This window comes from Tinamus guttatus, unplaced genomic scaffold (assembly GCF_059628265.1).
Source record: "Tinamus guttatus ecotype Peru unplaced genomic scaffold, ASM5962826v1 Tinamus_guttatus_pri_ptg000315l, whole genome shotgun sequence".
Lineage (NCBI taxonomy): Eukaryota > Metazoa > Chordata > Aves > Tinamiformes > Tinamidae > Tinamus > Tinamus guttatus.
In genome coordinates, this window is record NW_028288849.1 from 1,568,905 (window position 1) to 1,581,224 (window position 12,320).

Sequence of the window (12,320 nt, forward strand, 5' to 3'; positions counted from 1 at the left end):
TTAGGCAACAGTGGCTGGTTTAGAAATCTCAGTTTGTCCTGATTTAAAATAAAATAATAATAATAATAAAAAAAAACACTGCTTTGTGGCATTTTCACCCAAAGAACACACAGATGAGGCCAAATAGTGGAGGCGGGTATCAAATGCACTCAGGTCCCACTATGGGAGTCAGGGATGTACCTGTTTTGGAATATCAGCACTAAGCATACGACCTGCTCTGCTGAGCCGTGGTGTTTGTAATCCATAGCTGTTGAATGTTAAATACGGAAATAATTGGGCTTAGCTCATGCACAGTGAAACTGTAGCAATGCAAACACATCTTAACAGTCCTGGCGGAAAGCTGTGAAAGACGAGTGGCAGCTCAGAAATGAGGGTAAACAGTATCAAATGCAACTGTGCATGCAGATGGAGATCACCAGATTTATTTTCACTGAAAACCTCTCACTAGCAAAATTGCTTTTCTGAAGGGAAGAAGCTTAGATGCAAATATAACTGGAATCAGCCCCAGTCAATGATGAGCATGTGCCTTAGGCCCGTTGTTCAGGTGTGGGCCTGGGTATCGCTGAGCTCGCTCTTTTGGTGTTCTCCACATTTATAACTTATTTCTTTTGGTTACAGGCCGTGGAGTGGGGATGTGATGAAGCTACTAAAAGATCCTGCTACAGTAAAGGCAAATCAAAGGTAAGTCCATGACAGCTCTTCTGCATAAAAAAAAAATTGTATTACAATAGCAGGTGTCGCTCGGTGCTCACCTCTCCTTTTTGCATCCTTATTAAGACCCATTCCTTACTTCATATTTACTGAGGCTTTGATGAAAATAATATTCACTAACTCTGTAGACATGGGATTTGCCATATTTTTGGTTTTCCTAATCAAATCCTTATTTGGCCAGCTACAGTTTATTTATTCTGTACAGCAAATTGAAGTGCAATATGAAGATAGGTAGTTTTGATGCTATATTCTTCAGTGAATGTTCTGAACTGAAATTAATTATCAAAATAATTATGAAATCAGAAGTCCATGCAGTTAATTATTTTTCTGCTTAATAATTAAAATTAATTGAATCAAGTGTAAAGAAAAAACTCAGAAATGCATGAAGAGCACTAACTACAAATTTGACCCTTGATTTCTGGACTTCCATTCAGTAGAACAGGCCAGAATATGGTATTGATCCCCAAAATCTGAAAAGATGCAAGCTTCAAAAATATATCCCAAATGCTTCTGTCATCGAGTAGAGTTGGGGTATCTTCTGCCTCGTCCATTGCGTACTTGTAATTACTGCCTTTTAATCTCTCTCTTCAAACAGTTAATACCAGTTTTTCTTAGCAAAGCTTGGAAAAATGTACCAGGGTAGCCCTGGGATATCCGCTTCCTTCCGAGAATGAAGAACAACAAGGCTTAATTTGTGACACATGACCAAATTATATTTTGAGGAAAGAAAAAGGCAGGATTATTTGGGGAAAGAAAGGAAGAAAGAGAGGAAGAGAGAGTGAGTATAGTGAATATTCAGCATAAAGCTTCATGTATGAAAGTTGGTTGCCTTTATGGAGGAACAGCTTGCGCCAGAGAAATGGGCTTGCAGTCTTGAGGAAAGGCTGGGAGCCTGAATAGGGGAACTTTCTTGTTCTCCCATCCTTCTGCTCCTGTTGTAGTATAGGAAACATTTATATAAGAGCTACTGGTCACTACACATTAGCATGCAGGATATACTACGTGTATTAACAGTTACTTAAGGAAAGGAATGAGTGAGATTTTACTTAAAGACTTGTAGCTCCAGAAGCCAATTTCATGATAAAGTTTATGCCTCTATTTTACTATGTGATTTTTGAAGTTTAAAGCTCTGAGAATGACATTCATGTCATGTTTGAAAGTCACAGTGCAGTGACTGTAATCTAACATGATGAATTAAAGTAGAAGTAAATTTGAAAGTATACTAGTCTACTTTGAATATTACGTTGACAGTACTGTGTGTGATTTAATATCCAGACTCAATTCCACAACACAGAGGCATACATTTCTATTAAATAATTTTGCTAGGATAAATACTTGACATTCATGTGTATAAGAATGGACCTTAGTAGTGTAGCACATAAATAGGTTTTTTTTTGTTCCTGCTTATTGCACCCTTTCAAAAAAGTAATGAGTGTCTTCACAGCAGTGCACTGTCCCTGTTGACGCAGCTACCATACAATGCTACATACACTTTTTAAATAAAGACCTCCAATATTGTTTCATAGTATTGGATAGAGATTCAGTGTTTGATTTGGATACATAGCCTTATTCCTCATTTATATCTAGAAGATATTGGATTTCCCTTGTATTCCTGGGAGAAAATAAGTCTTTGGTTATTGTTAGAGTAGTTTTTTTTCAGGTGGACAGCCTTTGCTAAGGACCTCACAGCCTGAAAGCCTCATGTGGGAATCGCTGGAGAGCATAGCAATATTAAAGGAGACCGCTGACCAAAAGAGAGGGTCAGCTCTTGAGTTTGGAATTTTCTTTGTCTCTTTTGCTTTCACTGAGGTGATGAAAGTTAAAATGAAAAGATAAATTTAGCCTGAAAATGTTTCCGTCTTTTATTACCTTATGTCCAAGATCAAAACAAACTTATGACATAGGATATACTTCCTAAAAGCCATGCCCTCTGCGTAAGGAGAACTTGTGCATAAAGATGAGCAGAACACCTTGTCTGTGACGTGCTTCCTCTTTTTGGTCAAGCCAGTCTTCTCATGGGAAAAACTGGGAATTATCAGCTCAGAAGGAATATGCTACAGTGCATATTAATTGTGTGTCTGTGGAGAAATCAGAAGCTCCAATACAGCCCTAGTAATTTTTGGATAATGTTCAATATGGTCAGTTAAACATGACTTCACGGCTTTTTTTTTTTTTTTTTTGAAAGAAGCGGCACTGAATTTTTGCCTCTAGCAGTTATCAATAGTTGCCATTCTGAGATTTCTGAAGCCAAGGCGGGAAAAGTGTTGGAGAGGAAAACATATAGGGACATCTGTCACATTTGACAGTGTGATGCACACTTAACCTTCAAAGGCTGTTATTTGTTACTTCAACTTCATACTTTTATCCACCATAAGCAGCTGCTTAAACTAGCTGGTGGATGAAGGAGATGATAGAGAAAGTGATGTCCTTGTGGCCAGCACACGTTAGGATTTAGAAGTCTAAAACAAGTTAAGAGAATAAATTTGAGGATTTGGTCTGGCACTTGTGGAAGAAGGTATTACAAAGGAAAAGCGTACATAAGGTAAAAAGTAGAGTAAACCAGTGAAAGATTGGAAAAATAAACTATAGAAAAGTCTTTTCCCTTTGTTTATTCAGGATTCTAATGACTGAGTGCATCACCACCCCAACTTTTAATACAATCTAATAAAATAATGCAAATATATTTAAATGAAAGAATGTATAATAAAATGAAATGTATTTAAAATGTTAGTGTTTTTCAAGGGGAAATTATATGGCAATGGGATCAAAATCAGATGCAGAATAAGGCTATGGAGAAGAGGCTCTTCAAACATAGCAGCATCCTGCACTCTGAAAAACTTTTGCTTTTAAAGTCTACTGAATTCACAAATGCCACTTTTGTGACAGAGACTTCTTTTTAACATATCCAAAAAGTGAACCAGCATAGCTGAGCATGGCCCCAGAGCTGGAAGACTCGCTCTGAACTACTCAAATGACTAACAAACTGACTGCTTTTTCAGTATGTTTTTTGGAGGAGGGCGGGAGCTGCTTAATTCATGGCTCTTTGTTTAATTTGTTTTCTTTTTATTGGGCCTTTGCTGTATGAAGAAAATATCTGATAGTTCAAGTAATTCTTTGTGTTTTGATTTGATTATACGATAACAAATTTGACATGAGAAGTATTATTTTCCCTGCACTGTGAATTGTTGCAAAGTTGGCTTAGAACTTTGGAACAAGAAGAATCTTATGAATTCCCGGAATGTTGGTGTTCAAAAAATGAACATTATTTTTGGATAGAAAGAGTGGGTGACTATTCTGCAATTAAGTTGGCAAAGGCACTGTTTCAGGGAGCTCTGGAAGATGAGGAGGAGAGGTTGTCTACATTGCAATGCCAGAACCCACTTCTTTTTCCTACACTTACATTCCATGACTTGCTGCAAAGGGCAGCAAAATGGCAAAAGTTCAAAAAAAAAATTATTTTATAGAACTGTCTTTGACTATCCTTCTCACAAAAGAAAAAGCCAAAACCTTAGTTCATGTCTTGTTAGTTAAAATAATTTACATCAAGCAAAATGTCCATAATTGGCATACTATTTTCTTAAAAGGTTTTAGGTTTTTTGGTTTGCTCATTTTTTGGAGTTTTTTTGCGCCACTGAACTCTGTTATATGGTAATGTATTTTCTTCTGTATGGTTGAAACAATATTTTGCTTTTCAGTCTGTTTTTAGATGTTCATTTTCTTCAGGATTAATTTTTTGTTTTCCAGGATTAAAGTCTATTTGCAAGATACACAAGCAACACATTTATTATAGCTGTAGGCCAGAGAATGGGACTTCTATGCTACTACAGTTATATGGATGGAGTTGCATATTTCCACTTAATACCAGTTAGAGTCATGTAGCTGAATTTTTCACAAGATTTTATTGTTTTATCAGAGGCTGTCTTGTGAATGAATGCTATAAAGCACTTCAAAGAAGCATGCAAGGGGAATGGCAAGAAGTTTTTCTCTTCAAGGCTATTGCTATTTTTCATTATTATATAAGAGAGGTATTTGTTTTTGCAGAAGGATTTTTTGCATATTTCCTCTATACACTTTGGAGAGATTGTTATTGTTCAATAACAATCTCTCCAAAGTGTATAGAGGAAACTTATGCACAAAAATCTTCTTGCAAAAACAAATACATATCTTCTATAATAATGCACAAACTAGCAATAGCCTTGAAGAGAAAAACATCTAAGATCATTCCTGGGGGTGAGTTTATATGTATTGAGGTGATTAAATTTTGGAGATTTTCTTGAGTTGTGTGTGTCCTGGATGTAATTAAGTATGCTTTTAATATACTAGGCAAAGCATGAAACTAGCAGTAATAGATCTGCAACTGAACATCTTTTCTAGAAGTTCGTTTGTAACAGTTTCGCTTACTCTTGCTAGGGTCAAGTTGTTCTTTCTCTTGTCTTTCTCCGAACTTTCTCTCTTCGCCTGTGTTGAAAAACAGTCATCTGATATCTTGAGGCATCAGTTTATTTTTCAGGCCATATATATTACTTCAGAGCATAGCTAAACCTTTAAAATGCACATTTATAGATCTCATCAGTACTGAAGAGTTTTATTGTCATCCCACTCATAGCTTTTTTACACGGATTAATCATTTGGCATCTCTATATGTCATGATTGATACCAGCATGGTTAAACTTAAGTCTTGCTCATGTGAATTTTAATGTGTGGACACAAAGTCACGGAAAGCAGGTGGTGACTGGTCTCCCCTCTCCTGCAGAGTGTCCCTAACATGTGGTCTCTTTTCTGCCTGGCAGGAGGAATGCCAGAACTATGTTCGTGTGCTCCTTGTTGGAGGCAACCACCTCTTCACCTGCGGGACCAACGCGTTCACTCCCATCTGCACCAATCGCACGGTATGAGTTAAGTGTTGACCCTCGCAAGCCCCCTGCATGTCCCAGACCAGCTGATGAGGTAGAACGTGCTATGGTTGGGTCCAGGCTACTTCTGCAAGTAGCCCTTTTTGTACATTGTGTGTGTGTCCAAGAAAGGGAGCCCGTTAAGAATCAATGACCACTATAATCAAAACATCACTGTTTGGACTATGTTTATTCTTTATTTCAAGAGTAGAAAAGAGTCTAAATACAGAAAATATAACGACTAAAAAAACTCCTTGGCACATTTACCATATTTAATCTTATTGCACCTTTATTTTGAAATAACATATTAGCATTATAGCATAACGCAACTTTATTTGAGTATTGGTAGTAAGTCACACAGATAGTTCCACTGAATTCAAAGCCTATTTTCTGGAGAAATATTCTTTATTTGTGGTTCTTTCCTTAGGTGATTCTGGCAGTCAATTTTTTGCTTTGTTTTGTTTGTCTGCTTGTATTTTAAGGCAGCAGACTGTAACCATATATGTAGATTTTGGGTTCTGTTTGCCAAAGAATAGGAAGTTTAATAACCAGGCTACTGGTAAAATATATATGCTTTGCTATTATTAATACCATCAGTTTAGTTAATTTTGGAGTTGCTTCTAATGCAAAACATTTTAGCTTGTTAACTAATAATGAATTCTCCACCCAAAGTGGAAAAGAGGGATCAGACAACATTACAATTAGATCTTCTGTACCAGATAGTTTGAGATAGATGGAAAGGTCAGCTCATTGCTGCCACAAATACCAAAGCAGATAATATGTGTGTATGGTAGGATTTTGGCACAGTTGATGCATCTTGGCTGAAATTATAATTTTCTTGTGATTTTTAATTTCTTCTCTCTCTTTTAGTTAAGTAACTTGACAGAGATACATGACCAAATCAGTGGCATGGCTCGTTGTCCGTATAGTCCCCAACACAACTCCACTGCTCTTCTCACTTCCAGTGGGGAGTTATATGCTGCTACAGCCATGGATTTTCCGGGAAGGGATCCTGCCATTTATCGCAGTTTGGGGGCCCTTCCTCCTCTCCGCACTGCACAGTACAACTCCAAGTGGCTGAATGGTGAGTACTGCTAAGCCATGAGGCTCCTGCATTTATGTCCTGTGTTTGTCCGATTCATTTTCTTGAAAACTCTATCTGAGAATGTGAAATTACTGGAATATTGTTTTCTCCCTTTAAAATTATTTTGCAGGATGCATTTTGAACGTACTAGTATTACTATTGCAGTTATTACTGTTAGAATTACTGTGGTATAGAAGCCAGCAAACATATATGATGTTGTTTTCTGTACTTTGATGCAGCATATCTTTAAGGGAAGCTGCTTATATTTCCTTCTAATACATATAACTGCAAATACATTTCTCATAAATCTTACAGTTCGTAGAAGATGCATACATGAATGTATATATGAGAACGTGTTTATCTTTAGCCATAGGAGCAGTGCCATTAACTTTATGGACTACGTGTTGCATGAACATGTGCGTAAGATATGCCTCATTTTGGCCCAAAAGGAGTAATAGCTGTGAATGCAGATGTGATAGTTAACTTCAAAAGTGTGAGGGTTTTTTTTTTTTTGGTTAGTTTTTTTGTTTTTGTATTAATGATTCCTTGAGGAATAAACTGAATCCCTGATGTAGGTGAGAAGCTACCACTTTAATAGTCATCCATGTCCACTTTTTCCTTCATGTCTTCCAAGGCATCATGGATCAATTGCAACCATAGTGGTTTGAAAATCCAGTTTGTAAAGTAACAATGGACTTGATGCTGGTTTCTTTAACAATTATAATAATTTATAATAGATATAATTATATATAATTATTATTATGCAATAATTTAATAATTAAATATTATTTGAGCCAAAAAAGACATGGCAGCCTTCCTACAGAAGCATGTTTTCATCAAAAACAAATGCAGGCCTCTGAGTAATATTTAAAATCCCTAATCCAGAGCAGGAGTGTGCAGCAGGTTTGCAAATACATGAACAGCTACAGATATATGAAGATTTGAAATGAAAAGGTGTAAGACTTGTACTTTGGGAGCTGAGCTGGCAGAACTACTGCTGTCAGTGAAGGCTCAGTGTTGTGTAGCAAAATGTAAATATAGCTGCAGCTTGTAGAAATGCGCGCTTAGATGTTTAAATTGTGTTTGCAAGTGGAGGGATGAACCACACAGGCTCTTTCAGGTGTGGTACATGGAGAGGTTGAGTCAGCCAAGAGCAGTAGCTTGAATGTTCTGTAGTTAAATCCTTTGGAAATTCAAGACAAAAACTGAACAGTTTAAAATAGACTGAATATTTCTGCCTTTTCTCTATAGGTCCTAGTCTTGACAAGAAAAAAAAACTAAAAAAAATAAAACTAAAAAAACCCTTGTGCTTTCAAACTGCTTACGTTGCAGACTAGCATTTTTGAACAATGGAGACTGGAGTGTAACACCTATCATAGTCGTGCTGCAGCCATGCCTCCTATGTCAGGGTATTAATCACCTCATGGAGATTTCCAGCTGGGAGAAGCAGTAAACTGACAGGATATACTGATATATAGCAGGACCACTTGCCAGCTAATTTATGTGTTGCAAAGAAAGAAGAGATTCAGATTCTTATAAAATGAAATTGCCATTTAGTGTAAAATGGACAATTACGTATGTTATAATTTGAACCATGCTAGTCCTGCAAGAAAAAAAAAATCATATTTTATAACCAGTACTAAGTGACATCGCAGTGACCATCAGGCCCTGTTCCTGCAGTGCATTTCATGTTATGATGGGATTTTTTTCTCAGATTTGAAATTGGAATATAAAACCCTTCTAACTTCAGAACATTAGGGTCAGTGATAGACTTCATGTTAAGTATTTCAGTCCACATATATGGACTCATAGGTATCTGTGTTCAGGCAGCACTTACCGGCCCAGCTATGATATAGGAATTAGTTGCTGTGCTGCACCTGGGTACTTCTTTCACAGTGAAAATACCCTTTCTACAGCGTTTTCATTTTAATTGGCTGTGTCTTCTGTCAAAGGACACAACAACATTCCTACCCAGTTCCTTTCTCAAAACTGCTGTAATTTATCACATTGCCTATATTTACATTTTGTCTATTAAAAGCTTCAGCTGTACCTATAAATTTTCCATTAAACCTCATTCTCCTGCCTCAAAAAGGGTGTTTAGAATTAAGTTGCCAAGAGAGTGTGGATTTTATCTTTGGAAGGAAAAACAAGATGAGTTTTGTAATTGGCACTAATTCAAGGAAATCCAATAAAAAGATGGAAGCAGCCCAGCAGCACAAGGGGGAGAGCAGCTCTTCAGGGGGGGCCTCATCTGTTTTTAGCTCTACTTGCCTGCTCATGTAGGACTCCCATTCTGCCAAGAAACTACATTAGTTTTTCAGTGCTTGGATTGAAGTGAAGACTCTTGCTAACTTTTGAGGGGGAAGTAGCATAAAAGATAAATAAAGCAGGTGGAGCAGCAGGAAGAGGAGCATCCTACTCCATACCCATGAGGCAGTGGTAGACGACAGTTGCTTTAACGGAGCTGTGTTGCTGGGGTCTGTGTGTGTGTCTGTGAAGTGGTCTGTGCAGAGATTCCATTTTTTCCCAATTAGATTTGCTGCTCTGTAAATCACTTTGGACTGACTTAAATGGTCTCTGTGGGTGACAGCAATATTTTAAAACTCAGTCAACTCTCTTCTGTGCTTTATTGCCAGCATATAGCGACACCGTTGTCTTAGTGGCTCGGGGAGTTGTCTATGTACTGAGCGGTTTCCAAACCCTCCAGTCCAACCAAAGGGATGTGTCTAATACTTTGGAGGTCTGCTGTCACCACTCATCAGGTCTTTCAGTGAAGGACCTGTCAGTATAGAAGAAATCTTGTTTCTAATCTTAATTGCCAGAAGGTCGGTAGTCACTGGAACTGTGATACGTGCAGTGGAAAGGAGAGACGGAGCTGTTGTATCACAGGGCTGGGGCCGAAGCCCATGTTCCATGCTGAGAATTCAATTTGTGGAATCACAAAGATCAGAAATAGAAAAGTTTGGATTGCTGGCTTTGCTGAACTTCCAAGTTCATTCTGGATTAGTCGAAGTCATGTATTTATGATTAGGTCCTCCCTTCCGTTGGACTCTTGAGGGATTTGGAAGTAGTCCATGGCAGCTGACTAGGCACATAAGCAGTGTTTTCAGCATACACGACTGAGCACCATTCTCATCAGGTGCTTAACCTTAGTAGGGCATGAACTTGCATTGAACTTCTTGACTCATTGCACTTCAATTTCTGTATAATCATTTTTGTGATGCACTCAACACTCAATTATCTGGTGTGGTGAGGAGCTGGGATAGCTTGGATAAGAATATGAATTATTCAGAACACATGTAAAATTAAGCTTCAAGAATTTACTGGGAGAGTATAACTAAGAGGCAAAACTGAAGTTCAATAACATGGTCGTATGGGAAGTATCCATATCCTGATCTAGCACAAATGATAAGGGGACAGCATAGCAGCACTGTGCAGGCACAGTGCAAGGGCTTCTGAATATGCTGCTTATTCACCCACTAGATGATCAGAATATTCAAGTTTTGACTTGGCTACGTTGTCTCCATTTTGTCAGTTTTAACGACAGACAGAGCACTTGGCCAGTTGTTACAGCTGTCTGACCATCTCTTAGGTTTTTTTTTCTGATTTTTAATTTTTTTGGAATGTAAATAGTCATGCCCTCATTATTTCTAAATATATTGACAGTGTTTACCTTAGTACTTCCTTCCTCTCCTGCAAAAAGAAACTAATGCTCTATTCACAGAGCCTGTTTTTGGCTTTCTGATGCTCCTATAGGCAACACTGAATGCAGCTGACCAGATGCAGTGAGCAGATTTTTGACAGATAATGATCTGCTCGACTCCGTAAGATGTGGTTGAAGAACTAGACTTAACATTACGACCTGAGGGTTCACCATAGTTCAGGAATTTACAGACCTGCTTGCTCACTAGGAATTTATTAGCTGACACTAAAGTCACTCAACTGTCCTATCTATCTATCTATATATAATTTTTCCATCTCTGTCACTATTCTCATCCAAAAGGATCCTGTTGTCCTGGCCAGTTAGCAACTGGTGCAGACCAGCAGCTGCCTGAACGATGCTAAATCTGAAAGCATGAAAAGGAGAAACCACCTCTCCCTCTTATGATATCCTGATTCTTTTCCCATGTTCTGAAATAAATAATGCTTGAAGTTACCCACAGAAATACAGATAGATAGCTATAAATATAGCTTAAAACTTGAAGAAGATAGAAACTATAACTTATTTCTTAAGATATTTTGCCCATATATTGTCCATATATAGCAGATAATTCTGCAATATACTGCTTTTCTGTGAGTCTATTTTTAAGTACTTCTCTGCTTGAGAGAAATGATATGAGGTCATACAGCACACATTACTTCCAAGCAGGCAGCTTTTCTGTTTATTTCTTCTCCTTGACCAGAGCTATCATTAAAGCCTTGAGCTTCAGCCAGTCACTCAGCTCAAAGGGCAGCATGATGCTTGAACTTGTTAAAATCACCTTAGTTGTATTTCATAAAATGAGTAGTCTGTCTGGTTTAGAAGATATTAAATGACAGCAAATAAATCTTTCGTTAATAAAAAATTGATTGATTTACAGCTAGCATGCTGTTTATTTGAGTTTGACTCTCAGTGTAACACAGTTTTATCACATCCAGAGCTGACTATCCTAGTGTTCTTCTAGCTGGGCTTCCTTTTGGAGCTGATCTACAAGATGCAGCAGGGGCAGACATTGTCACTGTTTGGTCTGTTGGGTAGAGTTAAATAGTTATATTTGTATTCCACCAACTCCAGTGGATTCAGATTGAGAGGAAAGGTTTGTTGTTTACACTTGAAAACTTTTTTCTCCATTCCAGCATTTACAGGTCGTAGTGGCATTTCTCTTTTCAAATCACCTCCTTAAAGTGACGAGTGTTTGGTTATGATCAATGTTTATTTTGGGCTACACGGGTCTGTTTGCTTTGTTCAGACAATAAAAGGGCGAAACAGATTTAAGAAAAAAATAAACTCCAGTTTTTCTCTTCCTATTTCATCATCCTGAGAAGAACTTGAACATTTGGTTTCATTCTTTGCCAGATTCCTTTGCCTACAATTATATATTAAGTCTGCTTGGGTTTCTAACTACTCTGAAATGCATTTTGTTGGTTTCCCAGTCTTAGATTATAATGGCAGATGCTCTTGGAACATGTGAAATAACAAATAAAAGAAATAAAAATGTAATTTTAAATGTATAAGTCCTGTTGTTAGACCGTGGATGATTAAAGTGATGTCTTGTAGCATTTTTCCAAAAGGAAAAACAGCAACAAAAACAAACAGATCAGAAGTTTCTCTATTTAAGAAGACCATAGGAGTATTTGGGATGTTCTGCTCTGCTGGTAGACATAATTTTATCACTTTTCCCTCTTGATGCTCTAAGTATTTAGTTCTTATCCATCTTCAATAGTTCTTTAGAGAGCATTTTTAAAAGTATTTGACATATAACTTTCAGGCTCTGCTAGTAACAGTACAATTACCATCATGATGGCTTGGTTAGAGAGATTTAATGCAGCTCTGAATCCATTTCTGATTATGGTTTGTTAATGCACTTTTATTATAACTCCTGCTGGTAGCTAGATGTGTGGAGAGAAATTACCAGCTAAGATCAAGATTAATC

The 12,320-nt window shown here is 37.5% G+C and overlaps 1 protein-coding gene across 1 annotated transcript in view; it reads left to right on the forward strand.

Moving 5' to 3' along the window:
• The window catches only part of SEMA5A (semaphorin 5A), a 179,983-nt gene that overhangs the window by 63,556 nt on the left and 104,107 nt on the right, over positions 1–12,320 (forward strand). The window contains exons 5-7 of the mRNA XM_088528915.1: positions 619–681; positions 5,502–5,600; positions 6,474–6,687. Coding sequence (XP_088385041.1) covers positions 619–681; positions 5,502–5,600; positions 6,474–6,687 — 376 coding nt within the window. The remainder of the gene's footprint in view (positions 1–618; positions 682–5,501; positions 5,601–6,473; positions 6,688–12,320) is intronic.